The 26,488-nt window shown below is 39.1% G+C and overlaps 6 protein-coding genes across 19 annotated transcripts; 4 read left to right on the top strand and 2 right to left on the bottom strand.

The window, feature by feature from the left end:
* Positions 1 to 8: 8 nt before the first annotated feature.
* MED14 (mediator complex subunit 14) lies at positions 9 to 6,366 on the bottom strand. 5 transcript variants are annotated; one of them, XM_018037026.2, is made up of 12 exons: positions 6,165 to 6,366; positions 5,804 to 6,008; positions 5,527 to 5,712; positions 5,313 to 5,445; positions 5,059 to 5,232; positions 4,682 to 4,987; positions 2,005 to 4,618; positions 1,558 to 1,928; positions 1,327 to 1,485; positions 979 to 1,248; positions 634 to 897; positions 9 to 552 (listed from the first exon to the last, which is right to left on the bottom strand). In XM_018037026.2, exons 3-12 carry the CDS (start codon positions 5,673 to 5,675, stop codon positions 388 to 390), a joined length of 4,605 nt encoding a protein of 1,534 aa, XP_017892515.1. In that variant the 5' UTR covers positions 5,676 to 5,712; positions 5,804 to 6,008; positions 6,165 to 6,366; the 3' UTR covers positions 9 to 387. The 5 variants fall into 5 exon arrangements, with proteins under 5 accessions (XP_017892515.1, XP_026675396.1, XP_026675397.1 ...); XM_026819595.1 differs by lacking the exon at positions 6,165 to 6,366 and adding an exon at positions 6,009 to 6,132 and having other exon boundaries at positions 5,804 to 5,912; XM_026819596.1 differs by lacking the exon at positions 6,165 to 6,366 and adding an exon at positions 6,009 to 6,132 and having other exon boundaries at positions 5,804 to 5,816.
* Positions 6,367 to 6,462: 96 nt separating this feature from the next.
* On the top strand, positions 6,463 to 11,434 carry LOC108632453 (pancreatic eIF-2alpha kinase). The gene is made up of 12 exons (XM_018037060.2): positions 6,463 to 6,820; positions 7,012 to 7,138; positions 7,226 to 7,400; positions 7,475 to 7,631; positions 7,689 to 7,863; positions 7,938 to 8,199; positions 8,273 to 8,401; positions 8,477 to 8,663; positions 8,726 to 8,831; positions 8,901 to 9,815; positions 9,872 to 10,219; positions 10,282 to 11,434. Exons 1-12 carry the CDS (start codon positions 6,693 to 6,695, stop codon positions 10,492 to 10,494), a joined length of 2,922 nt encoding a protein of 973 aa, XP_017892549.1. The 5' UTR covers positions 6,463 to 6,692; the 3' UTR covers positions 10,495 to 11,434.
* A 745-nt stretch (positions 11,435 to 12,179) lies between these two features.
* Nup154 (nuclear pore complex protein Nup154) lies at positions 12,180 to 18,475 on the top strand. 4 transcript variants are annotated; one of them, XM_018037043.2, is made up of 27 exons: positions 12,180 to 12,288; positions 12,578 to 12,759; positions 12,826 to 12,963; positions 13,041 to 13,137; positions 13,208 to 13,371; positions 13,436 to 13,581; positions 13,649 to 13,914; positions 13,986 to 14,236; positions 14,309 to 14,562; positions 14,619 to 14,792; positions 14,864 to 14,972; positions 15,029 to 15,243; positions 15,315 to 15,412; positions 15,489 to 15,681; positions 15,742 to 15,836; positions 15,893 to 15,989; positions 16,047 to 16,124; positions 16,197 to 16,393; positions 16,452 to 16,599; positions 16,665 to 16,897; positions 16,969 to 17,116; positions 17,188 to 17,280; positions 17,344 to 17,464; positions 17,528 to 17,632; positions 17,708 to 17,825; positions 17,887 to 18,009; positions 18,076 to 18,202. In XM_018037043.2, exons 2-27 carry the CDS (start codon positions 12,624 to 12,626, stop codon positions 18,200 to 18,202), a joined length of 3,924 nt encoding a protein of 1,307 aa, XP_017892532.1. In that variant the 5' UTR covers positions 12,180 to 12,288; positions 12,578 to 12,623. The 4 variants fall into 4 exon arrangements, with proteins under 4 accessions (XP_017892532.1, XP_017892535.1, XP_017892534.1 ...); XM_018037046.2 differs by having other exon boundaries at positions 12,217 to 12,288; positions 12,664 to 12,759; positions 18,076 to 18,475; XM_018037045.2 differs by lacking the exon at positions 12,180 to 12,288 and having other exon boundaries at positions 12,624 to 12,759; positions 18,076 to 18,475.
* Positions 18,476 to 18,493: 18 nt separating this feature from the next.
* On the bottom strand, positions 18,494 to 21,064 carry LOC108632447 (histone H2B). 5 transcript variants are annotated; one of them, XR_003390070.1, is made up of 4 exons: positions 20,722 to 21,006; positions 19,617 to 19,831; positions 19,341 to 19,517; positions 18,979 to 19,262 (listed from the first exon to the last, which is right to left on the bottom strand). XR_003390070.1 is itself a non-coding variant. In XM_018037048.2 (3 exons), exon 3 carries the CDS (start codon positions 18,976 to 18,978, stop codon positions 18,607 to 18,609), a length of 372 nt encoding a protein of 123 aa, XP_017892537.1. In that variant the 5' UTR covers positions 18,979 to 19,517; positions 19,617 to 19,831; positions 20,722 to 20,990; the 3' UTR covers positions 18,494 to 18,606. The 5 variants fall into 5 exon arrangements, 4 of the variants coding, with proteins under 4 accessions (XP_017892537.1, XP_026675433.1, XP_026675432.1 ...); XM_018037048.2 differs by having other exon boundaries at positions 18,494 to 19,517; positions 20,722 to 20,990; XM_026819632.1 differs by having other exon boundaries at positions 18,494 to 19,517; positions 20,849 to 20,990.
* Positions 19,809 to 20,466, top strand: LOC108632321 (histone H2A). The gene has a single exon (XM_018036813.2). The coding sequence runs from the start codon at positions 19,914 to 19,916 to the stop codon at positions 20,286 to 20,288; it is 375 nt and encodes a 124-aa protein (XP_017892302.1). The 5' UTR covers positions 19,809 to 19,913; the 3' UTR covers positions 20,289 to 20,466.
* On the top strand, positions 20,616 to 26,069 carry RN-tre (USP6 N-terminal like RN-tre). 3 transcript variants are annotated; one of them, XM_018037037.2, is made up of 8 exons: positions 20,616 to 20,696; positions 21,630 to 21,862; positions 21,931 to 22,254; positions 22,332 to 22,519; positions 22,591 to 22,751; positions 22,820 to 23,140; positions 23,248 to 23,389; positions 23,832 to 26,069. In XM_018037037.2, the coding sequence occupies exons 2-8, from the start codon at positions 21,708 to 21,710 to the stop codon at positions 24,257 to 24,259; spliced, it is 1,719 nt and encodes a 572-aa protein (XP_017892526.1). In that variant the 5' UTR covers positions 20,616 to 20,696; positions 21,630 to 21,707; the 3' UTR covers positions 24,260 to 26,069. The 3 variants fall into 3 exon arrangements, with proteins under 3 accessions (XP_017892526.1, XP_026675422.1, XP_017892525.1); XM_026819621.1 differs by lacking the exon at positions 20,616 to 20,696 and adding an exon at positions 21,006 to 21,209; XM_018037036.2 differs by lacking the exon at positions 20,616 to 20,696 and adding an exon at positions 21,216 to 21,369.
* The last annotated feature ends 419 nt before the right edge of the window (positions 26,070 to 26,488 follow it).

The following is a 26,488-nucleotide window of genomic DNA, read 5'->3' as shown; positions in this document are numbered from 1 at the left end:
CATAACGAGATACACAAAATCATGAGTTAACGTATTGCAAATATTTGTACTACAAAATCAATTATACTACTGTTTCCTCGCGATTGATATCTAATAATAGTCGTATATCAAAATATAATTTAAGCAAATGATCGTCGAATGAAATTTGGTCCGTCTACTTTCTCAAATCTAATACTATCCAACACTGCTTCCGTGTACAAATTTGTATGAACGTTATATTTACCATCGCTTTTTACAAGATTCTCCTTTCGATAAAACGACTCTCCTACAGTTGCCCAGAAGTGAAAAGGAAAAAGATCTGCTCGTTTATAGAACGGACTTACGAATTCAGTTGATCCAAGTCGACTGATTTGGCAAACAAAGAGGGCTAGGAGAGTAAAGCATATCCTATTGGGGTGGCCCGCCCATTATGCCCATAGGAGGCATACCCTGAATTCCATACGGTGCTTGCGGAGGGCCCTGGTTCCCAGCCATGGGTGAATGCAATTGCATCGCAGGACTTTGGATTTGCTGTGTCGGTGTGATCTGTCCACCAGCTGGCGATGGAACTACCTGCTCACATCGATCCGTATGAGAAAGTCGATCGAGAAACAAATCGAACAGTACTCATAAAAGACTCTGCATTAATATTACCTGCGATATAACTGGAGGCTCCGAAGGAAGAGTCAGATTGGCTAATAAATCTCTAACGGCAGGGAAGAGGGAACATTCTGACTGATTCGCGCCGTATTCGGCGAATCGCTTCAATTGTAAAGAAGCTGCAGCCATCGCAGAAGCTGGGCTCGGATCCCTTTTCTCAGCCAGCTGTGTTAAATTTGTACTAACATCGTAAACTAACGGTAGAACGAGCGAGGGCGTTTCTCCTTGGTAATGCGTCCCGATCCTCGTTATTTGTAACTATAACAGCAATAAATTAATGCCAACAAATTACGATCGTTTTTTTCCCTTTTTAATAAACCTTGATAGGTGTATACTTACAAAGAACAGAATCTTGTTTCGGCACACTAATAGAGCAGCCATGCCAGTAGGTACAATGGGAGTACTGGATGGAGGAATTCTCAAACACCATTGTACGTTCCACTTAAGCTGCTGTTGCTGCGCTAAGCTAGGTACCAGTTCCAATTTCATGATCTGTACAAAGTCTTTGAGGACATTGAACGGTACATTTAACATTCTACCAAAGCCAGAGAGAGTATTCGGTTTATAAGGCGGTGCTGCTGCTCTCGTATCGAAAAACTTTTCTATTATCTATGTAGAAAAAGAAGATGCATATAAATACACAAAAACTGAAAAAAGGGATTTCGTGAATCGAAGAGCAAATATTACTTGTAACTCTTCGAGCGTCCATTGATCTTTGTGTTCCGGTAAGGGCTGTACTTTTATGTGCAGAGATTGCAAGTGTTGTGGATTTAAGCCAACTCGACACTGCAAACTTTCCACCTTGAAATGTACAACGCCTGGCTCTGTACTGTTTATCGCTGTTAACTGTAAAAACGCACACGACAAATGAACTTGATGCCTTATAAATAGAATCGTGCAGGGAAATGAAATTCTTACACAATCTTCCGTTTGTATAAATCTCTGGAATTGTCTACGCATGTAAATGCATCCTAGAAATCTTTCAAGCGGCGATAGTTCGGGTCCAGGAAGCCCGGAGGGATGCGGCGAGGGACAGCAAAGTAGTTCCAACGCCTCGTGAGTCAACAGCGTTGGTACAGCGCCCGCCCACGAACGTTGAGGAAGCACCCTCGAGATATGAGTTCCAGCTTTATGATCAGAGGCTTGAGGACTGTGCAATGCGGCGTGTCCTGGACTTTGCGCAGGGCGTGCTGGCGATGGTCTGGGTACGTTCGGTGATCCTGGCCAATTGGACGCTGCTGGAGAAGCCATACTCTGCGAGGATGGAAATGGACTTCCGTCTATGTGTCCTATATAAATAACCATCGATGTTACAGTGAAAACATTTATAAACAAATAAAGAACATATGCAGTACAATAGTTTACCAGTTTGCATAAACGATCCTGCTGGGGAGTGTCCCACTTGAACGTTACTACACGGACCCGGTGATGACGTCGGCATCAATCCGACTGGACTAGGAACGTGCATCGGATTTAAAGGACTGTTAGCGACCAGTCCAGAACCTGGCGAAGGATGCGGGAGCATATTGGGTGTATTCGGTGGTAAAGACGGCGGTGAGGCCAGATTAAACGAAGTAGCTGGGCTGCTGCCAAAGCTCTGATGTTGACTTGTCTGTGTTATATTAGCGGTATGTGGGCTGGCTGGAGTGTGAGGATTACTACCAGAAGGTGGTGTAAGAGGTGGATGAAATCTCAGTCCGTCTCGTTGTTGCGCAGGTGATTGAGGCCCACTTCTATGGTGGCCTAAAAAGCCCACGTTTCCGCCTCCGCTGCCAGTATCACTGTCCATCGTTACAGGAGACGGGGGATTGTCGTCTTCCGACTGAGATCTTCTGCGAGAGACTGCGCTCTCGTCCACGTATTTAGATAGGAAAGCCTTGAGGCCTTGTGTCGGAGTAAACTCGTCGACAACATAACTTCTGTCGAAGCGGCTGTACGCTCCATCTCGCAGACTCACTAAGCCACTTCCTCGTAGACGAAGCTCCAAACAGTACATACCCTGATACGCAATTCTAACGAGAGTCACGCACTGAGGCATGATAGTGAAAGTTTGTACTGGTACTTGAGGTCTCGAATTATAAACGCAGAGTTGCGGAATCGTAGGCAATTTGTTAATCGATGTAAGAGGTTGCAGCGTTTCGTGAAGGATGTGTATAAGTTGAGCCAAGTTTCTATGTCTATTCAGATGAGCCTCGAGCTGTTCCTTCATGATCGAATGAGCGTTCGTCGTCGTACTAGTCGGACTCTTCCCAAAAATCAATTTGAACGCCTTGTCGTTGGTGCTCCACTGAACGGTAACGGTGGCTCCACGATTAGGACCGTACGTTAGGACTAATTTGCTATAGTTGTACGACTTTATGCTGACCATATTGCGCAGATTGTATTTCTCCATCTTAAAATATTCTGCCAGATCGTGCACGATAGAGTAAAGATGTACGATTTGAGCCCAGTCGCTGAGCAACGAGTCCACCGTTCGTGAGACAGTGTCCGCAGTTCCCATTTCATATTGAAAATACACAGGCCTTCTTAATCCTTGTTCTTTCGGATGACTGCTGGACAAAGGGCTGCCGTAGAACACGAATTCGGCCATCCACGTTTTGGCCATACCTTTCCCCTGGACCCTGATCGAGACGCTGAGTAATCTTTTAAGAAGAGCGTACCACGCGGCACTAACACTGATCATTGTAGAAGGTGCGGGCAGTTGAACCAATTTCAAGACCAACGCAGTGGCATTCGCTTCCACTTGAAGCCCCTGATGAGCTATATCTTTCCTTGTCAATTCTTGAGCCAGTGTTACGAAAGGTATTCTCTCGTCGCAAAGTGCAACCACGTGCGCCAGCTCTGGTATGAAGTACGCGGGTTGCTTCGATCTTCTGCTCTGCAACGTTGCATTGGTATCTCCTCTTCCGCCTGGACCAGTGCTTTTCCTTTTGTTACTCGTTTCGGGAGTGTCAGTGTCGACGCTGGTGAAGGGACCGTGGGTTATGACGAAAGTATCGAACTCGATCAAGCTTTGAACCTTCAAATACATTTTTGGTATTTCTGTCTCGATGCTGTCGTCGTGAGGATCGTCCTCTATGGAACTATGTTTCACCACGGCGAGATAAAACGAGCATTCGATCTCGCAAGGCGAGCTCTCCTTTTCTTTGAACGCCACTATTAAAATTACTGTTGGATGTCGATGAAGTTGGACGAACATGCGGTGTCTACTGATCTTCGACATCGGGTGATCTGGGTGAAGGAGCACTGGCAAACGCTCGTGAGAAGTCGCTGGTAGATGCTGTAACGTCTTCTCGCATCGTCTTTGCGTTATCCAAAACCTTAATTCTGATATTAATGCTGGAAGACGAGAGTGGTCGCCGTTTAAGGCAGTCGTTAGCTCGGGGATCAGAGGAACTTCGTATTGAGGAACGTGGCACTGTAACATTCCTGTGTGCGTGTCGACGGTAACTAATAAATGTTCTGCCCTTAAACAAGGTTGCAAAATCGGAACAGAGAGTATCGCTGGCGAACCGGCCAGAGTGCACTCGACGTCTTTTAACATCCCCTGTAACTCTTGTTTCAATTCTAATAGTCTGCTCCTTGTGCGTACGTATATTGTATGAACTAATAAACACTCCATTGACAATTGATCCGACCTGATCGCTCTGTCCGCGATTTCGCTTTCCTTGCTGCCTAAAGACGGAACGTGAACAATAGCAAGAGGCCTCGCAGGATCATGTTGGTCCACTTGCACAGTTAATTTGTATCCTAATTCTGAACGCGGATCCTTGTTCGTCAGTTCTCTCCAATAAGAGACGGAGAGACATTTCCCTGGCACGTATTCGTCCACGTGAATGTGATCGTCCAGTCTATCCCGTATCAATCGCAACGTTTGAGAATAGAGAACTTCCAGTTGTAGGGACTGGCAGAAGTGATGCAAGATATGATAAACTTCGGACAATGGGTTCGAACTCTCTGTTAACCTCGATTGAATCACCTGAAATTATTTAAATGAAAGGGATCTCGTAATCAATAATAAGAATCTTATGAGTGATCGTACTTGATGCACGTAACCAGTTTGCAATGGATGCACCAAAGCTTTCCCATCTCCTGTTTCTCTGTCCGAGACTAGAATTTCCAATTCCAATAATCTCCAAGGTACCGCCGGCCCGTCTCCCATTACTGTAAGAGACACTGAGAATTCTTGTTCCACGAGGAACGTTACTCTTCCTGCCTCGATCTTTAAATTACGCATCTGTGGAAGCAAATTCCCAGTTACTAATCTATGTTGTATAACTTGATTTAGTCTCTGAAGCGTGCTTCTTTTTTCTGCTGGCGTGATCGAGTCCGGAGGTACAATTCTTTCCTGTTAAAATCATGCGTATAAATAATAGCCTGTAGCGGGGAATAGAAGAACTGCTGGCAAATTAAGATTACTCTTATGCACGCTGGTAAACGACTATACGTTCCAGTCGTCAGAACTTCCACTGCAGCAGGAATGTGAAAATTAGGTAATCTAGCGTGCACCAATGTTTCACGGGCCATCCTCGCGAGCATATCAGCTGTATCGACGAAAAGCAGCGATTGCTTGTCCAAGAAGGCCATTATATGCTGTTAACAAAATTCTTTTTTAGTCGTTAGTCGGATTAAAATAAAATGATAAGCAGGAGAAATATTGATCTTCAATATACCGCGGATTTGTCAACTTTGGAAGCACTGTTGGCCCATTTAACCAGGGCCAGTAAGCGTACATACAACTGTCTCGTTCTGGCTGAAAAATTATAGATTTCTATTTTTCGCTCCATGTCAGTTTTCCTAGGTAATCTGTAAATGAATGTTATGTAATGTTACGTTTAATTGTTTACCATTATTTTATCCTATAAAAGTCTACATGTATTTTCTTACAATTCAGCCAGGACCGTGAGTTCGTGATAAGTGCGTTGTATGATGAAATCAATGAGCATGCCAAGGGAGATGGAACCTCCACGGTTCCCTTCCTGTGGTATATTGTTGGTCACAGGGGTCTGATGACCCTCTAAAGGTACAGGAGCCATTTCCTTCTTTATTATATTACTGTCTACAAACCTAAAACTGATAAATAAATACGACAATCATTAGAACATGGAAGTTGATAAATATCAATTTGTACAGACAATGTATGATATACAATTGTTGTTCTTACCACACAGGTGACACTATATGTTTGTAAAACGAGTGCTTGTTAGTTATCTGACATTAACGAAGTTAAACCCAGTGACGAGCTCGTCAAAATGAAAAAGTGATCACTCATTCTTGGAACAACACATTTCTCGATTATAGAATGCATCGGTTATGAAGAGTAGATGCAAAAGAAGCGAAGTATCATATCAAACACGTGTTTTTCTCACCTGTAACATTTATTTTGCTATCACATGTACATTACAATAATACACAGCGAGTGAATGGTGAAAGCAACAAGAAAGTAGCTTCCTTTCAAACATACTAAATACATGATTCATAAAATCATGTAGACAAGTCAACTACAGGTAAATAGGTGAACGAACCTCAAACCTCAAATGCAGAACGCATTGACATTGACGAATTATGAGAAGAAAATGACAGAACGATGAATCACAAGTTAAAGTGCGTACAATCGTGATATTAGAGGATAGCTTAGAATTTAATTGGCGACACGGAATCGTTATAATTAATTAATTAAACAATGTAAAGTGTTTTGAAGCTGAAATGGCTGATCTCACGTCTGCACCGCCTTTATGTTGTACATACATACAGTATATTAGGTCCATATATAGTATGTGACAGTGAAAGTGAAGTGACAGTATAGCGTATAGCAGCGTTAGTGTTAGTCAGTGTTAGTATGTCTCTGGGCCTGGTATAGCGATGGTACACTCAGGTCAGGTACAGTAGTTGACGGTTGAGTTGATAAAGCCACAGTATGAGTGAGTAAGTATAAGTGACGAACATACGAATCAATGTGAATTTTAATGGGATATCGAGTTAGAACGTTGATGAAATCGTCTCGCGCGATCAAAATGTTGAATTTACTCGATCAATCTGCTCGCACGTAGAAAATGTCTGACACACGTCTTTGGAGGCTATTATGGTTTTGTCCACTATTTATTATTCTGTTCCTATTCCCGCTTACTGATAGCGGCGATATAAAACAGTTGACGTTTTGCGAACAAAAGTCATCACGCAGGTAATTAACACAATTTTAAATATATCCGTACCTGGGATTTTTTCCTAGTTTGGATGATACGCTTAGCTGTGGAACAGATTCTCATGAATCATTTGTAAAGATTTGCAAGAATGACAATTTGATAACATGATTTTAATCAATGAATGACAATTCTTCTATTTTTATCTGTTTACATTATCTTGGAATTCCAGTTTACTGTTTGTGAGTACATTAGATGGAAAGGTATCTGCTTTGGATGCTAATAATCTTGGAAAAAAACTATGGACATTAGAATTTAACGATGGGCCTATGTTATCGTCGAGCATTCATCGCAGAGAAGTAAATAAAAATTGCGTATATGTATTTCTAAAACCTTATCTCACACTTGTTATTAGCATATGTTAATATCTTAAATGTTCCTGATAGCTTAATAACAATGGACAATGGGTTCGTTTGATTCCATCTTTAAATGGAAAATTGTACAAATTCGATGGAGATAATTTGGAAGCAGTCCCGGTATCTGCAAGTCAATTATTGCAGTCATCTTTTCGCTACTCGGATGATCTGGTATTCTCCGGTGGTAGAGAAGTTAAATCATATGGTACATATTTTAAAATAAATGAATGTATCGGTAGGAAAAGTATACAAAAAAGTGTACATACAAATTTATTTCAGCTGTTTCCAGTACAACAGGAAAAATATTGTACGAATGCGGGATTAATGGTTGTATAAATACTACAGATGGAGAGACCTACATTCAACAAGAAGTGCTTATTATTCAGAGGTTTCAACAAACTGTTAGAGCAGTTGAACCACATACCGGCATTGAAAGGTAATAGAAACATCGATCTTTTTAACTGACGTTGCACTAAAGAAATTTATGAAACAGGTGGAACTTCAGTGTTGGCCAACACGACTTAGTATTGGTTCCTGTTCCTGACATGAATTGCCAGAATGAAGATACTCATCAAATTCAGGATATCGAGATCAAAGTCGTCGTACCGGATGGTCTGATTTGGGCCGTCAGCAAAAACGATCCCGCAGTAAAATTATGGCAATACAAGGTTCATTTTACTTTTGAGAACAAAGACACGTTTCTCTCTTCGATTTCGTATTAAATGTATTTATGTGTTATCAGTTCGATTCTCCAATCGTTAGTATATGGCGCGAAGATGCGAATAAAAAGATCAGTGGACACAAGAACGTGAAGGAAATCAACTTATTCGATAGTACGCAATACTATGGGGGAACAGAGTTCTCCGCGAGCCCGGGTATCTATCTAGGCATGCATAATAGACAATTGTACATACAAGAAAATACAGAACTGCAGAATTCGTTGGAGGCAACACCGAGGTATATGGAACATTTGAAATATCCATGGCGACCCCATGCAGCTATAGGTACGAAATTTCATTCCTTAATGCGTAAGAGCAAAACAATTATTACAAAATTATCGAACGTGTTATACCACAGGTAACGTTGTCAGAGATTCAGTTCCAATTAAAGCAGAAGACAATAATATTGAGGATGTTGCACTTGAGATAAGCGACGCGCAAAGCACTACTGCGTTATCGGTCCTATATAATTCGGAATATATAAATGGTACTTAAATTTGAAGCATTGAATCACTCCGTTGGACGAGATGAGCAAAGTATAAACTACGTTTTTTTTTTATAGGAAATGGATTTTATCTCTTTTCGACGGATCAGTTGGAATTGGAGAGTAACAAACAATGCAATGGTACCAATCCACAATTGACGTTTGTAGAAAAGATAGTGGGTACAACTTACAGGACAACAAATACGAACAGAGAGGACGACAACACGCCCGTGCAAGTTATAATAGTTTCGTTGTGGTATTGGTGGTACGTAATGTACAGAATCATCAAAAATTGTATTCATTTTTAATGGAAAATCTACCTGACAGGAAGGAAGTTTTAATAATCTCAATCACGACCGCGGTTCTGCTGAACTTCATGTTGACCCAACGTTTGTTAAGTGCCACAACGGACGCTAAAGACGCCACATTACCCGTAAGGATTATAGATCGTTCATACAACATTTTCAGATGGCAAATGATTTATCTTATACCTTCTTTACAGCCCTTGATAGTCGAGAGATATATAGAGACCAACAAAGGCAACCAGTTGATTAAGGAAGAGACTGACGTCGACAGTTTCAAGTCTCGTTATCTCACAGACTTCGTACCGGTGAATTGTTTAGGGAAGGGTGGCTACGGGGTAGTTTTCGAAGCGAAGAATAAGATAGACGATTGTAATTATGCGATTAAAAGGATCGCCCTGCCGAATAGTGAGAGTTCGATGGAACGCGTGATGCGTGAAGTAAAGGCATTGGCCAAACTGGATCACCCGAACATCGTAAGATACTTCAACGCGTGGCGGGAATGCCCGCCTCCAGGATGGCAAGAAAAGTACGATCCCGAGTGGATGAGGAACTTACCGAACTTGGATACTATTTCGTCTTCTATCCGTACCGAGGCAAAAGTCAATAATTCTGTATGTATCGATTTGAGTCAGACGGACACGTCGATAGACAGTGCCCGTGAGGCTTACGAATTGGACCACGTCTTAGACGAAGATTCCTCTATTGTGTTTGAAAAGACTGAATCATCGAATCAGGATAACGTTATCGATATTAATAATAGTACCGAAAGCTCTTGTTTATCTCGGAAGAGCACAAGGGACAAGGCGTTGTCAATCAACGATTGTTCACATTCCGAAAGTATCGTGTTTAAGGAAAGTACCAGCAATGAAAACGAGAAGAGAAGAAAACGTCAGAAATCGTTTTCTTTAGACTTGAATAACAAATCGCATTCACGAAAGTCTCCGAAAATGTTCCTTTATATACAAATGCAACTGTGCCAAAAGCTGAGTCTCAGAGAGTGGTTAAGGAATCAATCCAAACGGGATTGCCATCGCGTGTTGAACATATTTCAGCAAATCGTCGAAGCTGTGGAATACGTCCATTTACAAGGACTTATTCACCGTGATTTGAAGGTAAGAAATATATAAGCAGAGATTAGTTTCTATCGTTGAACGAGAAAATATTTCAGCCTTCGAACATATTCTTCTCCTATGATGACAAAATAAAAGTCGGAGATTTCGGTCTTGTGACCGCGATGACGGAAAGTTACAACGAAGCTCATACTCCTCCGTCCGAGAATAAGGACGTCAGTTTAAAGAACAGTTTACATACTGCGTACGTTGGCACGCATCTTTACATGTCCCCTGAGCAGATGAACGGCCAGGGATATAACTACAAAGTAGATATCTACTCTTTAGGAATTATATTGTTCGAACTACTCATTCCATTTGGTACCGAGACGGAAAGGTCAATCGTCTTGATGAACTTGAGGAAATTAATGTTTCCGAAAGATTTCAATAACAATTATCCAGCTGAGGTGAGTATCACAGATTTTCGGTAAAACGATTCATTGTAATTAATCTGATGTTTGGTTTCCAGTTTAATCTGTTGAACATGATGTTGGATGCAAATCCTAACAACAGGCCTACAACGTTCGGCATTAAAGCCAGACCACCGTTGTCGAATCAAGGAACAATCAACGGGCTTAACACATGCGAGGACACGAAGTGGCATTTCGAATTGCCACAAATTTCACGGCATTCCTCTATGACCAGCAGTAGCAGCGCTGAATCCTGGGAGAACATAAATTGAGTAATCTATTAACAGTATTTAATACATCAAAATATTGTAAGTGTTAACGAGAGTGGATGCTCAATTGATTTTATTATCATTACTTTGAAATCGTCTGAATGGAAATATTACAATGATTGAAAGAGGTCGTGTATGAATTAATTGAATGTGTAGAAATAAATACGTGGTCTTTCAATGAAAACGCGTACGTTGGCTGGTTTCGTTGTACTTCTCAGGGTAATTATGGGCCATCGTTGTACGACGTGATCTATAATATATTTTCTTAGATTTTAATTCACGTAGTTTAAATATTTTTTTTATATATACCATCCTGTGACTCGAAAGGTATCACTGTTACATTTCTACGTATAAAATTAATTATATTTACTGTTACAATTCGGAGTTTCTGTGGAATCGTTTTATAATAGAAGTAAGATAATATAGATATTTTTATAAAATGAACAATCGATTGTCTTTGATTAACACCTCTTATTTTGCCGGCGTTTTGTAAAATTCGATTTATTATATGTTTTTCGTTCACACAGTTTAAATATTTCTCTACATAGCATCCTGTTATTTCGTAATCACTGTGGCTCAGAAGATATGACTATTATATTTTCATGTATATTATTTGAAAGTAATTATATTTACTGTTCCAATACGGAATTTTATAATAAAAGTAAGAGATTATTTATTAAGCCGATGATCAGTGTATTAAACATATTTGTAATTATTAGTTATAATATAGCATGTTTAAACATGTATGTAATTGGTACTTATTACTTATCGTCTAAGATTTTAGACACGACTTCGTTCGCAGTCTGTGGTCCACCAAGCAACGTTACTCCATTCTTAGACAAAACAAAATTTACCATCGATATAATATCGTCATTCTGCGGAAGCCTGTAAAATGGGTCACCTCGTGCGTTTTAACTTTTGAATAATAAAAGTGAAAATCGTTCATCGTGTATCCTTTAAATCCACTCGAATTATATCATAGAATTCCATTACCATATTCCTTTCCGTTGCTGCAAGGAACGGGATTGCTGCAAGTACGATGCCTCGTCACAGTATACCTATAACCAGTATGATCACTCTCTCTTGGGANTCAGTGTATTTAAACATATTTGTAATTATTAGTTATAATATAGCATGTTTAAACATGTATGTAATTGGTACTTATTACTTATCGTCTAAGATTTTAGACACGACTTCGTTCGCAGTCTGTGGTCCACCAAGCAACGTTACTCCATTCTTAGACAAAACAAAATTTACCATCGATATAATATCGTCATTCTGCGGAAGCCTGTAAAATGGGTCACCTCGTGCGTTTTAACTTTTGAATAATAAAAGTGAAAATCGTTCATCGTGTATCCTTTAAATCCACTCGAATTATATCATAGAATTCCATTACCATATTCCTTTCCGTTGCTGCAAGGAACGGGATTGCTGCAAGTACGATGCCTCGTCACAGTATACCTATAACCAGTATGATCACTCTCTCTTGGGAATTGTGTCCGATGTCTCTCAAGAACTCCAGGGAATCCAGACGAGAGAAATATTGGGACGAAGAAAACTTCTATGACTTTAGATTGCTTCAGATTCGATTCAAGATTTGGTTTGAGCTCTCAATTTGAATTGAAATGATCCAATGACGATTCTCAATCCTGCACATGCTCAGTGATAACGAAACTTGAATTTTACCTGTCTCTGTCCCCCTTTATGGCGGGAGTAGCACAAATTTGCACAAACCTCGTGAAACACATAGGACGAATAGTGTCATCGAAAACATATAAATAGTTATAATAAGTTAGAGTAAGTATCTTCGAATTAACACAAACGTATATATTAATATCCAACGTGCGACTCTGCCTTTAAAAGGCTTTATATCACTGTATTCTTTCAGTATTATCTAAGGTTTCGTTATAAACAAGTCTTAACCTGCAATCGTGATCCATTAACGAAAACGTGAATTAATTCACGTGTCGTTTACAGATTATTTTAATTAGACGTAATGAAATTAGGTAGCATTAAGAAAACGATTATTTATGCTGGATATTTTTATAATTATTTGATTATCTGTCCGTGTTTTCTGTTCATCCAGTCCCTCTGTGTATTTAATATTTAATCTTTCCCTGTATTGTCCGAAAATGACTCTTACTGAAATGGAACCGCTTAAAATGCATTTAGAAGCCTTAGAAATGGCAGGGAAAGTAGTCGATGTACATATTACAGCAGACAGCAATTTTCCTTCTTTGATCAATCTCATGAGATACAATGTACAAGGTACGAATCACCATCCTCTAATCTGAAGCCTATTATGTTCAAGTTTCTTAAGAGCATACTTTTCAGGTGGACCAACTGTTAGTGGTCTGGACGATCATGATTACCCAAATTTACATGGAATGTCAATGTGCTTTTCAAATATAAATCAAATGAAAGTACACAGTAAAATTTCCTTGCCATCCGAGATAATGGAACACTTCCATCGTATCCTTTCGAAACCAACTGTTTTCATTCTAACTGCTTCTCTATGGAAAGGATAAGATTCTTTAATTTTTATTCAGATATGCAATGTCATTGTATGATGGGTCTTTTCACAGAATTATCCAAAGCTTGGCTCACAATCGACAGTGACATATATGTCTGGTCCTACGAAAATGAGTAAATATTTATTTCAAGATTTATCTAAAATCGTTACGGTCATCGATATTTATAACGACAACGTTTTCAGATCTGACGTAGCGTATTTTGATGGATTAAACGAGACCATCATAAGTGTAGGCTTAGTAAAACCCAAACCGGGAGTATTTCAATCTTACGTGAAGTACTTACTGATTCTTACGACTACAGTAGAGATAACTATTCTTGGAGTCACGTTAACAGACATTGGTGAAGGTATCGGGGCTTCATTCTATATTCGCATTTACCTCAATTTTCACTGCATCCTATTCTAATTTAGGTGTATCGCCAGAAATGCAACTTGTTCCCGAACCGATCTTCACAGTAGCCACGGATGGCGTTGGTATTACAACAATAGCGAACACTAACAGAGGCAGAATCTTTCTCGGCGGTAGAAACGGTTCTCTTTATGAAATATACTACCAGGTACAATTTCTTGAATAAGCAAATGAACATGAAAAGGATCGGGGATGATCACGTGTTAATTACGTAGGCAGAGAGTAGCTGGTTTGGGAAACGTTGTAAAAAGATAAATCATTCCGAAGGCCCATTGTCATTTTTGGTTCCGTCGTTTGTCACAATAGCTTTATCAGAGGAGGAAGCTATAATACAAATTTCTGTGGATGATTCTCGGAACATCTTGTACACTCTCGGTGACAAAGGAACGATTATGGTCTGGGATATCGATAACGAGAGCGCATCCAAAGTCGCGTCCTTGTCGCAAGCATCTTTAGTACAGAATGCTGTTCACGTCGTCAAGTTCGTATTGTTGTACATATAATTCAACTGACGAAACGCAGTCGTCATTAAAATTAGTGTATACATTTCAGAACTCTGGACAGTAACAATTTTCGTCCTCTGGTCAGCATATCCGCTATTACGGAGTCTGAGTCAGTACACTTAAACTTAGTAGTAGTTGCAGCGACTGGGACACGTTTCTACTTCAGCTGCACTTCGGCTGCCGATCCGTCAACCAGACCTCAATGTCTCCAGTTAATACACGTCAGATTGCCACCTGGTTACGCTGCCAATGCTACTGTGATGAGACCTAGAAAAGTGCAAATGGCACATCATAGAAAAAGTATACGTGCATTCTAAATATAATTTATCTCAAAATTTGCATACATTCGTGAAACATTGTTAACCATTGTAGGAACGTTGATTCTTGTTTGCGGCGGAGACACGGAAAGCGCGTTGTGTTTGAGTAACGATGCTTACCCGTTCACGAATTACTTGGCCGAGACACAGAGTCCTTTGTCTCTCGACAGTCCAGTATGGGCGATGGCGGAAATTCTTGTGGAACCTGCTATAAAAATCGAGAAGCAGAATATCACTCAAGAGGAGCCACCTCTCCTCGTGAGGCAGCACATGGAGGCTCCTCGAAAATTTATATTTCTAACTTCACAGGTACGTATCTACAACTTGCGTAGCTGGGTTTGAATCATGTGTACATTCAATTTCAGGGCGCCATAATTTATGTCCAAGTCCGTCCAATGGACATCTTAAAGCAACTTCTTTTGGAACAACGTGGTCCAGATACCGAAGCGGTTAGAGCTTATTTTCAATCCCAATCATTGGATCAAGCATGCGCGACTTGCCTTATTTTAGCCACGCTCGAAAGCTCTCAGAACGCCGAGGTATTAAATGATGATTGTAAAATTAATGAAAAATCTGAGAAAGCTTCGACAAGAATGTTTATTGTGTACAGCTAGCTGAGTGGGCAACGAGAGCATTCTTTTTATACGGTAGCCAGCGAACGACGAGTATCGGACCGCCGATCGACATACATGGGAATACATTCCCGAACATAAACACAGGTACGAATCGCACGAAAGGAGGAGCTCGCATTTTTTATAACGAATCTTTTATTTAGGAGATATACGTACGTCGACGCCAAGAGTACCGAATTATGATTTAAGATTGCAAGGATTTCGACATCACGCACCTGTCGGGCATAACACAGAGATATCTTTGCAACAGTTCTCTGCGAAGCACAATGGGCTGTATTTATACGTAGGAAGAATACTTCGTCCTCTGTGGAACATGCGTTGCATCAAACAAGAGGTTGGAAGCAATAAAGTTACGCAGGTGAATTGAATGAATATAAATTTTTTAATCAATCTTCACCGCACGTTTCTCTTATCTTCTCGTAAATTTAGATCTCCAGTACAATATCATCTAGACAACTCAGCTGGATTTTAAGTCTCCTGCAAGCACTGAGATCGTTTCTCAACAAAAATACTCACATCACTAAACAGTACGTATTTATACACTATTTTTTAACAAAAAATTTCCTTTAAGTGATTAAATTTTATTTGATTCATCGTTTCCAGGCAAGGTGCTAATAGATCTATGACTGACGGATTCGAGGTGACCATACCTAATCATTATCATGAACCACTAGTAGAAGAGAGAAATTCTTTGGACGCGTTAAAATTGTTCATTACTCACGCCTGTGAGGTTTTAGAACTTTGGAAGATCCTGTGTGAGAATCACTTGAACAACATCGTGAATTGTTTGTCAAAGGTAAACGTTTACAAATGGTTGTATAAAAAATTATTCGCTAATTTTTATATTAATTTTCAGGACCAAATAAATCAATTTTCTACAGCCACGTTTCGGGATTTAATATTGATCGGTCATGAAATTTCTTCGCTACTTATCATTCACCTCATCGATAGGTAAGTGCATCGAATCAAGATTGATTCTATTCAACTAGCATTTAAATATTTTACAGTTATCTCGGAGATAATGCGTCTGTCGACGCTATTAGTCAAAGGCTACGAGAAGTCTGCCCGAATTTATATAGAAGCGAGGATGCAGTCTGTTCTAAGGTATGTCATCGTATCCTGTACGACTGAAACAAGTTTTACATCTTTTATTTATCGTAGGCCAACGAAATAATCTTGAAAGCGAAAAGTTGTACGAATCCAGAAGAGAAGGAATGTCACTTGCAGTCTGCCTTAAAGGTAAGTATCGATTTAATATTTTAAACGGGCTTAAACTTATTTTAAAACGGAACATGATTTTTACGTCCACAGCTGTGCAAGGAGGTTGCCCCTAGATTAAATCTAAACGCAGTATGCCAACAGTTCATCGCTTGTCAGTTTTACATAGGTGTATTTGAGTTGTGTATCTGTTGCGCGGAACGAGTGGACCCTAACAATGCTGCACTGCACTATTATAAAAATAACGAACCAATCGAGGATCAAGATGGTCGATTCGCTTATATGAAAAGGTATCGATCGAAGTAATATTATCTTTTACGAATAATTTACTACATGATGTAATTACAGATTAGAAGTGTATAAGGAATTCATTACGCTGCTAGACCATCTCTATAATCAAAGCATATCAAACCCATTGACACCTAGCATTCCTAGTAAACCCGGCCCTCCGCATCAAAACACTTCGTACGGTCCTGTAACGCCAGCAAAAGAAACAGTAAGACGTATCTTATGTATATACAGTTTACAGAAATATTTTTCTAACGTTCTTATCGATTTTAGTTGCACGAGATCATAGCGGACGCGTTGCATTCCACGTGTGAAATTTTGCACGCCTCGGTATACGCTTGGATGATAGAGCGAAGACTCCACGGGGAGCTCATTGCCCTAGCTCCACCTTCTCTGGAGGCTTACTTGACCCGCGTCAACGCGCCGGATCTACTCTGGCAATATTACGAAAAGAATAAGAATCACGCCGCAGCTGCTAAGATCTTGGACTCTCTAGCGACGAAGGAGTACGTATCGACATTATCATTAATTTATTCGCTTCGAAGATATTTTTATTTTTGATTTTTTTTTAACGCAGATCAAATATACCGTTATCACAAAGAGTTGAATATTTAGCTCGGGCCGTGGTATGTATGCGAAGCGATCAAGCTGGATACGCTCCGTACCTTGGCATTTTTTTACGTGAACTAGAAGACAAAGTCGAAGTCGCTAGAATACAACAACAGGTAGAGTTACAAACGTAAAGGGAACATTTGTTTAAAGTATTTTATATATATCAGCTGAAAATGTTTTGTAGATACTGGATACAATTTGTAATCAGCATCTGACCGATAGACTCAACGAGGAAGCGTTTAGAGCATTAAATTCTTCATTGTTAGAGATCACGAAGGTATGATTCAACTTTTTCATTGTAAATTATACGTATACTATGGATGATCCTCTCTGGTTACAGTTATACGAGAAATACGCAGACCCTCTAGAACTATGGGAATGTAAACTAGCTATAATTCATTGTTCCGGTCATCAAGACGCGATGCTCATCCAGGAAATTTGGACAAATATCATAAATAATGGTACGTTTGCTGATTTATTTCTTATTTTTTGTTAGATAATAGTCGAAATTATATAATTTGCAGAATTGAGGGATGCGTCGACGGCAGAGGATAAGATGGCTATTTTAATGAGTAAAATCATATCCCTCGGTCAAGAGTACTCGGTATCACCGCACTGTTTTCCAGTTGGTAATAACAAAACTGTTACACAATTATTAAAATATAATGAAAAATCCCCTTATATCCATCTCTGATATTCTTTAGATTTTCTGATAAAGCAGTTAGAAATCAAAGCGTGTAAATTGAAAGTGTTGAATACTGGAATTATATCCGGGTTTCTGCAATTAGGAGTGTCGATGGAAGATCTTCTAGATATTTACAAGTGAGTAAACTATGCTCCGTTCACTTGAATAAGAAATTATTTATACGTAATATCCGTTTAGAATGATCGGCAAAGATACCCGAACTTGGATGAACGAAGGAAATGAATTTCATCTCATAGAATCGACAACGAACTTAGTTAACTATTTTATATCGCATTCCAATATTTCGAACAGTCTTATACGGTAAGTACATGTCTCGCCTGAATCTAAGCGACGTAATTAAATGATCGTAAATTAATTCGATTGCAGGCGGAAGATAATAACGAAATGCCAAGACGTGATCTCGAAATGTTTAACTACTCTATACAACAAAGTCCATGCACAAGAATTGATCACGAAACTGCGATCGATTCAAAACGTCCTAGCCCGCATGTAAGAATCTATCAACGCTTCGACTGTTTTTATAATGAACCGTTTTATAAAATTGTATAAATTGACATTCAACTTGTATCACGGGTAAGATGTTATCAAAGAATAATGTAAATACGAGACCTGAAGTGCTCAAACATTTTTTAGAGATATCGTCTCTTTTCGTAATAAAAAGTGTGCTGAGATTGCGATCTTTTTCATTTATGTGATAACAATAAAATTCGAAATACTTTACGTCTAGCGCAACGATTCTCTATCCACCGTTACGAGTCCCATAAAATTTGAACATCGATCGTAAACAGTTGTGAGTCGCATTACGAATGATGATACAGAAATTGAGCCGACGTTCAAAACTTTTGTTGGTCCTGAAAAGGACCGTTTGTTTCCGTTTTTTTTCCTAGCAATTTTCCCTTATTTGGAGCTGGTGTATTTGGTGACCGCCTTGGTGCCTTCGCTGACCGCATGCTTGGCCAACTCGCCAGGTAGCAACAGCCTCACGGCAGTTTGAATTTCCCGTGAGGTGATGGTTGATCGCTTATTGTAATGCGCCAGCCTGGAGGCCTCGGCGGCGATGCGTTCGAACACGTCGTTCACGAAGCTGTTCATTATGCTCATCGCTTTGCTGGATATACCGGTGTCGGGGTGCACCTGCTTCAGAACCTTGTAGATGTAGATCGCGTAGCTCTCCTTCCTCCTCCTCTTCTTCTTTTTATCGGTCTTGCTAATATTCTTCTGAGCCTTGCCGGCCTTCTTCACGGCTTTACCACTGACCTTTGGCGGCATCACGAATTATTCAGAGATCGAGAAACTCGTAGATGAAAAATCAAGAACCCAAGCAGCAGCAATCGATCGTACGACGACGGAGTCTGAAGTGGTTTTGCCGGGTACGCCGAGAAGTCGCCTCGCTTATATAACAAAACAGGATGCCAGCTGCCGACCAATCAGAGGAGCCGGCAGCTGCGACCTACTAGGAGCCCCTCGCTACCGTTACCAGGAGATTGATTTCGTAGTGTATTGAATACGCACACATACACACGCTTCCAGCTCGATTTTTTCAACAAAAGTACCTTATATAAAATAATATTCCATAAGTATTAATACATCTTATTCACGTAAATGATAATAAGAATATACAGTGCTCTGACCTCAAGCACTTCTATATTTTTTAGGCGATATATGTTCTTCGAAAGATAAAAATTCGTTAAACGTGCTAACTCTTACAGCTAAACAAAATGTATAACTATTTTGTGGCCCTGCAAAGAGTTCTCCGATATTTTTAAGTCTTCTCCTTGGGCAAAAGCACCAAAGTACGAGCCTCAATACTGAAAATAACGATTTGTACAACTCTGAACTTCATAGTAAATATATCAGATTATTTAACGATACACGAAAAACATGAAATACATGATTGTATCACTTACAATTCAGACGATTTTCAATAGGATGAAAATATGTAAATAAAAAGTTATTCCAAGGAATAATAATATTCAACACATGGGTGTGCAGTATATAATCATGTACATGTGTGGGTATGTACGATCCAAGCGTGGTATGTACATCTGTTCCCTCGAGCCAATCGGAGCGCTTCTCGCCCGCTATTGGTCGGGACGTGGCATTCACAGAAGCTATAAGTAGGCTGAAAAAGGGCCAGTATACGCATTCATACAATTTCTACCGAATCGTTCGGTTGTTGCTGTAAGAATAAAGTTAAATTGAACATGTCTGGACGTGGTAAAGGAGGAAAAGCGAAGGCGAAGGCGAAGTCTCGCTCGAACAGAGCTGGACTCCAGTTTCCTGTCGGTCGTATTCATCGTCTATTGAGGAAAGGTAACTACGCAGAACGCGTTGGCGCCGGAGCACCAGTTTACTTGGCTGCAGTTATGGAGTACTTGGCCGCTGAAGTTCTGGAATTGGCGGGAAACGCTGCGCGGGATAACAAGAAGACTAGGATCATTCCGAGACATCTACAACTGGCTATCAGAAATGACGAGGAATTGAACAAACTTTTATCTGGAGTTACCATTGCTCAAGGTGGAGTCCTGCCCAATATTCAGGCTGTGCTTTTGCCTAAGAAGACTGAGAAGAAGGCTTAGAGACACCGGAAAACGATCAAACAAATGGCCCTTTTCAGGGCCACAATTGATAAAACGAAGGAAAACAATTCGTTATTACTCATACCTATTCTCCCATATTCCCCATTAATTATCTATTCTAAAACAAGTAAATTCTACGAAATAATTTTATTTGCTGCTATGCTATACAATATTTTAACGGAGGTGAAAGTATTAACCTAACAACGCGTCATTTCTTAAGCACTACTGATTTATGAATTTCCGTTTGATCCATTGAACGTCTGAGTAATTAAATATATCTACCAATGTCTTTAAATACGACATCAATTAAAATGCATACGTACATTGTTTAAGTATAAAGTATTTTATCACGATCTCATGATGTTTGCGTTGAAGGTTGCATCGTACGATACACATTTCCAATTTTAAGTAAGTATTCGTAGTATTTACGTACCATTATAACTTGTCTTGTATGTATGTAAAATTACGACGCAATAGATTTGGTCACGTATCACTGCTACGTATATTAAATTTATCGTGGATAGATGCGAACGAGTTAAGTATAGGTTAAGAATACTTACATCGAATTTTGAATGAGTTCAATAATGTATTGTATTCGTGCTCACGAATCTGATATGGTTATTGAAAAAGTATTGGAAAATATTCTACATGGATTCCAAAGATAGAGGAAGATATTTATAACCACTTACACACCTCAAGGGAAGAGTGTTTCTTAACATCTCATGGAATGAACGTTACGCGAAGAACAGAAAATTGCTGTTAACTTTTTATAATTATTTCTCGATGAAGATCGATGTCGAAGTTCTGAATGATTTTTGAACAATCTATGCGTTGGTAGCATCCTATTCGTAAAAAAAAGTGTAAAACATCCGAGTCCGGCTTGAAGTTGTTAGCTGCAAGTAGCGGGGGGTAGTGGTATAGGTGGTATATTGTATATATATGTATGGTAGTTTTACTCGGTTTCGCTGAACCAACGATTTACATAGAAAAAAATGATTCCACGCGTAATATGAAACGAAGAAAACTAGTTAGCGGCATAAGAATGCGACGTTCGTAATTATACAGTTAAAATTTCTTAGCGGTAAGATTGAGAACAATTATCAGAATTGTATCGCGTGACTTCGACGTATATAACCTGTTATCTTGTCAATATGTAGTACGTTAACTTCGCTGTATCAAAGTTTACGCGTTAAGATTTCGGCCTTGTTTTTCGCGTGTATTTAAGAACGAATTTCCTTCGTAGTACATTTTTATTATTCCACGTTTTCATTCAATATCTTCCGTTCCGCGACGTTGAAACTACGACATCCTTGGAGTCGAGTATCAATGCTGTTCTCGTAGATTACAGCCTAAGGTGGATCGAATTCTCTTAACAAGGCGGCATGTTCGTAAGAGTCTGGTTGCGAATTCTCACGGGGGATGAATGAGGACGAGTTATTAAAACGGTCTGCTGCAGAGCGAGATAGAATATTTAGCTGCTACGACCGTGGTAGAGAGAATGGAGCAGAGATTGATCCTTGGGAAGATCCAACCTACGAAGTGTACCATACCACAGACAGATATGGATTTATACAGTAATTATCACGTAGCAAATGATAAAATATTACTATTCCGTTTTCGTTATACTTCCTTTCGATTATAGCGATAAGCGCTTACCGCAAAAGCCAGATCCTAACGAAATCAAGAGCCACAGGGTGGAAATGGAAAGATTAAAGAAATGGGAAAAGATGACGAAACAGTGGGACAGTTCTGCGACTAAGGAGAAATTGAGGCGAAGAGTATATAAAGGAATTCCTAACAGGTTTCGCGGTCAAGTTTGGGCATTGTTACTGGGTATTAAAAATTTGAAGAGAGAACAAGCTGGTAAATACGACGAGATGTTAAAACTCGCGCGTCAATGGTCCACTGAAATAAGACAAATAGATGCAGACGTGGCTAGACAATACAGAGACCATATCAATTACAGGTATGCTTAGAGGAATCTATATAGAACGATATCTTTAAATCAATATTACATATTGGGTTTTTATTTGTTTTTAATAGAGAGAGGTATAGCATAAAACAACGATCTATGTTTTATGTATTGGCTGCCTATAGCATGTATAATATGGAAGTGGGTTATTGTCAAGGGATGTCTGTATTAGCTGGGTTACTCCTATTGTACATGGATGAAGAAGACGCATTTTGGGGTCTTTCTGTGTTACTTGCTGATAAGAAGTATACCATGCATGGTTCGAGCTAGCTTCACAAGTTTAACACTAGAGAAGATCACGATCTGTTATTAAAATATATTTATTCGTAGGATTCTACGTCGACGGGTTTCCAAAATTGAACCGTTTCATCGAGCACCATGATAAAATTATGAACAAATTTCTACCGAAACTGAAGCGGAAGCTTGATAAATGCGGTTGCGATTCTATTCTTTACGCGTTAAAATGGTTTTTCGTGGTTTTCCAAGAGAGGGTAAGAGCCGAGTCGTTATTTAATCTTTATAAGGACTGGCCGTGATACGTATAATTTACTTGAAACAGACACCTGTTAGCCTTGGTCTCCGAATTTGGGATGTATTTCTACTGGACGGAGATCGTATCTTACCCGCCATGGCGTACACGGTCATGAAAATGCATAAACGATTTCTCATGCCGATGGAGAGTCTAGATGAGTTTTGTAATTATTTGCAAATCAAATTAGAAAAAGACTTCTGCTTCGACGACGATACGGTCGTAAGTACCATGGAGCGCAGCATGGAAGAGTTGAAACGCGCCAAGTTAGATTACCCTGGCCCTCCCTTGCCACACGAATTGCCACGAATCCCGTTTGGCACGTTCAAAGAACCTACGTTCGCAAGCAAGGTATCCCATATCCTACATCGTTATTAGATCGCGAATTTGATACATTCACAAGAAAGTCTATCGCGCACGACGTAAATATTTTATGTAATGTATAAAAATTGTTAAAGGTCGGAAGACGTAACGAGGAGTTTAGTGAGGCGCAGCACGTGATGCGCGAGTCCATAACGCAGCGTAGGGAAATGGTAGTCGTCACCGAAGACGGGAGAGGAAGTACAACGCCGGTTGAACAGACTAGTTGTGCTCTTGGCGGTGAGTTACAATCTAGCGAGAACATAGTGCACGTTAACACGAATGCTTGCCTTCCACATTCTAAACAAGAGATTATTAGTAAAGACAGAGATTCAGATATAACGTTTATTTACAATACTAGATTGTAAGATACTCAAAAGTATTATATATATATATATATATATTGCTCAATTATTATGTGTATATACAAACGCACATAGAGGTAAATAGAATAACATGTAAGCCATATATTTTTTCAAGTAGCACAAAACTCGGAGTTCGAAAATTGTAACAGGAATTTTTCCATTCATATTTTTTTTAATGAAATAAAACAGTGATGAGGAGTAACAGATCGTGATTATTGTAGAATACTCAGGGAGACTTTTTAAAGCGGACGTATTACACTTACTATGCGAAAATCGTTTGGGTCTGCAGTATAATGAGAATTGTATTACATGTGCAGGGAGCAAATTCTCATTTGACCCGAGCCTCGACGATGGAGCATCTCCCAATGGCTCACGCCGGTCATTGGCAGACACATCCGTCACGTCGACAGCCGACCTGTCCGTGTTTAGTTCGGCGACCCGGTCGCAGGCGTTAGACAATAGTCTCGATACTCAAAGTAACATTTCTAATGCCAGCTCCGGCAGCGGTGGTTTACCGACGCCGCGAGCAACGCCTCATCAGCCAAGCCCGGACGTTGTACGGATATACGTGCCGTATACGTCGCCGATGTCCGGCTCATACAAAGACGATCTTCCGCGTACGCTACCACGTTCGTTAGAAACGAATAGGATTCGGATACGGGTCGACCCCGACCAAACCCCGGTAGTGGAGAATCTGAAACCTTTCTCGCTAGAAAACCTGGAGATCGATCTAGATTTGAAGTAATTTAGCGTCTCATATGTCGATTCATGTCATTTAGAAATTCTGTTCTCGTTTTGTCTGTATTATACATAGGGAAATGAGAGATTGTACGCACTGAATAACAGTAACGATTGCGATGGCCTAATTACATTCTTTTCCTTTTTTTAAAGCATATAAAAAAGAATGATCACTTCCAATGTAATATTCCTAATCGATCAACGATGTTTTAAATGTCTGATTAAACTATATCTATATATATCATGGATAATTCTAAAGATAGCTGCATAATAATCAAGTAATATTCTACGAACTTATATTTGAATGAAGAGCAACAAGATGATGGAACTTTATGCGAAATATAAAACGAATTATACATGTAGCCTGCTGAAGTTACTTATAATATTTTGGTAGATATAGATGGGGAATTTCAACTACGAATATTTAATAAACGCATAGGACGTTAAGTAGGTGCGTAAGCGTAACGTGTAGATAATTTCTAAAGCATGCGTTTTTAAAGGTCCCTCCCTCGAACGAACAGGATATACAAAATATTTTCGGATACATTAAGGAAAACTAAAGGATTGGTCATTATACAGTATATGTGTGTATAGTAATATGAGTCAATTTTCCATAGTAAATGTAATACTTAAAAAATGAAGCAAAGAATGATATTTTTGTTACTACGAGTATATAAAATCCTTTGATTATATTTTACTGCATACGTTATAAAAAATGAAGTATACATAAAGTTCCATACTCTAGAATTATTCAATTAAATAATTTACGATTATAGACGTTCTCTGTAACACGTACGAATGGGGAAACTAGATTTATATCGATTAGTCATCGTTGCTTTCGGACTTTGTTTCACGAGTTTCGAAACGTCAGATTGGATTTGCAGCAAAGATTTGCGTTTTACATGCCAAAATATCCGATCGTGTAACCAGAAATCGGATATTCTCGATAATACATATACACGTAGATTAGAACTTTTTATATGTATTTAATTATTCTAAGGAAATTAGGATGTATAGTTTAGATGATTATCGTTAATCATTTGCTTTGGGAACAATTATGAGTTTCAGACGAACGGAGAACATTGCTTTAGATTATTATAAGATAATGATCATATCTTGGAAAGAAACCAGTTACATTCAATTAATGTTTTAAGTACTATACTGCCACGGTAAAAAATTCGTACTACTTTATTTATTTTAAGTTCTTTTTTATATAACGTTTACCGACAGGTACATTAATTGTTGTACATATGTAGTATTTAACGAAGAAACGTATCTCTTTTGTTTTCAACGAGATTGTTTAGCGAAAAACACGTAGCGAGGTATTTGCCAAAAGCTCTTTAACAAGTGATGTGAATACTGGACAGTCTCCTGATACTTTGCAGCGTATTTATTGTTTAAAGTTTAAATGTACAAAGGCGTATAGACACGTGCTCGAATAATAATCAGTTCTATAAAACATTCCCGGACAATTGCAGTATTCCTCGATGTATATAGAGCACGAATCGTATTAATTATATAAATAATATAACGACAGCAATCATTTGTTACATCTAACGAGTAGCGTAAGGGTAATATTTGTTAAATAAATATTAAATGTTAACGGTTCGAATCTTTATCGCATTGTAAAAGAGATCAACCAAATAATCTGTACAGTGATCTGCGTATAGCGAACAACCCTGTCTGTCCTATCGTGGCATGAACCTATCAGTTTTCAAACAAATAAAATAGATAAGGCGATATACTGAAACGCATGGAATTGTATTATAGATGCAACAAGAATCTATTAATAAACGAAACCAACAACTTATATTCAACGAAATTCCTTTGAAACTGTATGCAGGATGTCCGTCAGTTTCTAGGGTCACCCTCGCCTCACTCGATCGCCACTTATATTTTAAATAGAAAACGATAAAGTCTTATTGTTTCGTATCAACGAGAGAAGTCACTTGACCATGATCTCGCTTAAAAATATTTCGAAAGTCTGTGCAACGTAACGTCTCCAGTTTTTTAATATTTATTTTCTTATCAACATATACATCGTTTTAATACTCAGGTAGATTTATGTAACGTGAAATAGAATATGAATTCGTTCGCATGTAAATGAATAAATGTAGGTTTAAAAGTAATACATAGTAAGGGTAAAACGTATTCTAATTATTGTACTTTCTGTAAAATCCCAAGCATTTGTTTGAGCAATACTTGATGAAAAACAGGTAGCTTATTCGTATTGTCA

The sequence above is a fragment of the Ceratina calcarata genome, unplaced genomic scaffold (genome assembly GCF_001652005.2).
Source record: "Ceratina calcarata isolate Rehan_Ccalc_2016 unplaced genomic scaffold, ASM165200v1 scaffold154.2, whole genome shotgun sequence".
In the NCBI taxonomy this organism is placed as follows: domain Eukaryota; kingdom Metazoa; phylum Arthropoda; class Insecta; order Hymenoptera; family Apidae; genus Ceratina; species Ceratina calcarata.
The sequence above is the reverse complement of the archived record's forward strand: the minus strand, read 5'-3'. Positions and strand labels throughout refer to the sequence as shown.

Bases quoted from the DNA above. Each gene is read 5' to 3' on its own strand.
- LOC108632321 (XM_018036813.2), top strand. From the start codon at position 19,914: ATGTCTGGACGTGGTAAAGGAGGAAAAGCGAAGGCGAAGGCGAAGTCT.
- Nup154 (XM_018037045.2), top strand. From the start codon at position 12,624: ATGACTCTTACTGAAATGGAACCGCTTAAAATGCATTTAGAAGCCTTA. The intron at 13,915-13,985 runs GTTCGTATTGTT...TATACATTTCAG, and splicing joins AATGCTGTTCACGTCGTCAA to AACTCTGGACAGTAACAATT. The intron at 16,125-16,196 runs GTAAGTATCGAT...TTACGTCCACAG, and splicing joins ACTTGCAGTCTGCCTTAAAG to CTGTGCAAGGAGGTTGCCCC.
- MED14 (XM_018037026.2), bottom strand. From the start codon at position 5,675: ATGGCTCCTGTACCTTTAGAGGGTCATCAGACCCCTGTGACCAACAAT. The intron at 5,446-5,526 runs GTAAGAAAATAC...ATTCATTTACAG, and splicing joins CTCACGGTCCTGGCTGAATT to ATTACCTAGGAAAACTGACA. The intron at 898-978 runs GTAAGTATACAC...TTGCTGTTATAG, and splicing joins GAAACAAGATTCTGTTCTTT to TTACAAATAACGAGGATCGG.
- LOC108632453 (XM_018037060.2), top strand. From the start codon at position 6,693: ATGTCTGACACACGTCTTTGGAGGCTATTATGGTTTTGTCCACTATTT. The intron at 7,632-7,688 runs GTAATAGAAACA...TTTATGAAACAG, and splicing joins CCACATACCGGCATTGAAAG to GTGGAACTTCAGTGTTGGCC. The intron at 8,200-8,272 runs GTACGAAATTTC...GTTATACCACAG, and splicing joins GCGACCCCATGCAGCTATAG to GTAACGTTGTCAGAGATTCA.
- LOC108632447 (XM_026819630.1), bottom strand. From the start codon at position 21,007: ATGTTAAGAAACACTCTTCCCTTGAG. The intron at 19,832-20,981 runs GTGTGTAAGTGG...GCCCTTTTTCAG, and splicing joins AGAAACACTCTTCCCTTGAG to CCTACTTATAGCTTCTGTGA. The intron at 19,518-19,616 runs GTAAGTGATACA...CGTTATTTTCAG, and splicing joins TATTGAAAATCGTCTGAATT to TATTGAGGCTCGTACTTTGG.
- RN-tre (XM_018037037.2), top strand. From the start codon at position 21,708: ATGAATGAGGACGAGTTATTAAAACGGTCTGCTGCAGAGCGAGATAGA. The intron at 22,255-22,331 runs GTATGCTTAGAG...TGTTTTTAATAG, and splicing joins AGAGACCATATCAATTACAG to AGAGAGGTATAGCATAAAAC. The intron at 22,520-22,590 runs GTTCGAGCTAGC...ATTTATTCGTAG, and splicing joins TAAGAAGTATACCATGCATG to GATTCTACGTCGACGGGTTT.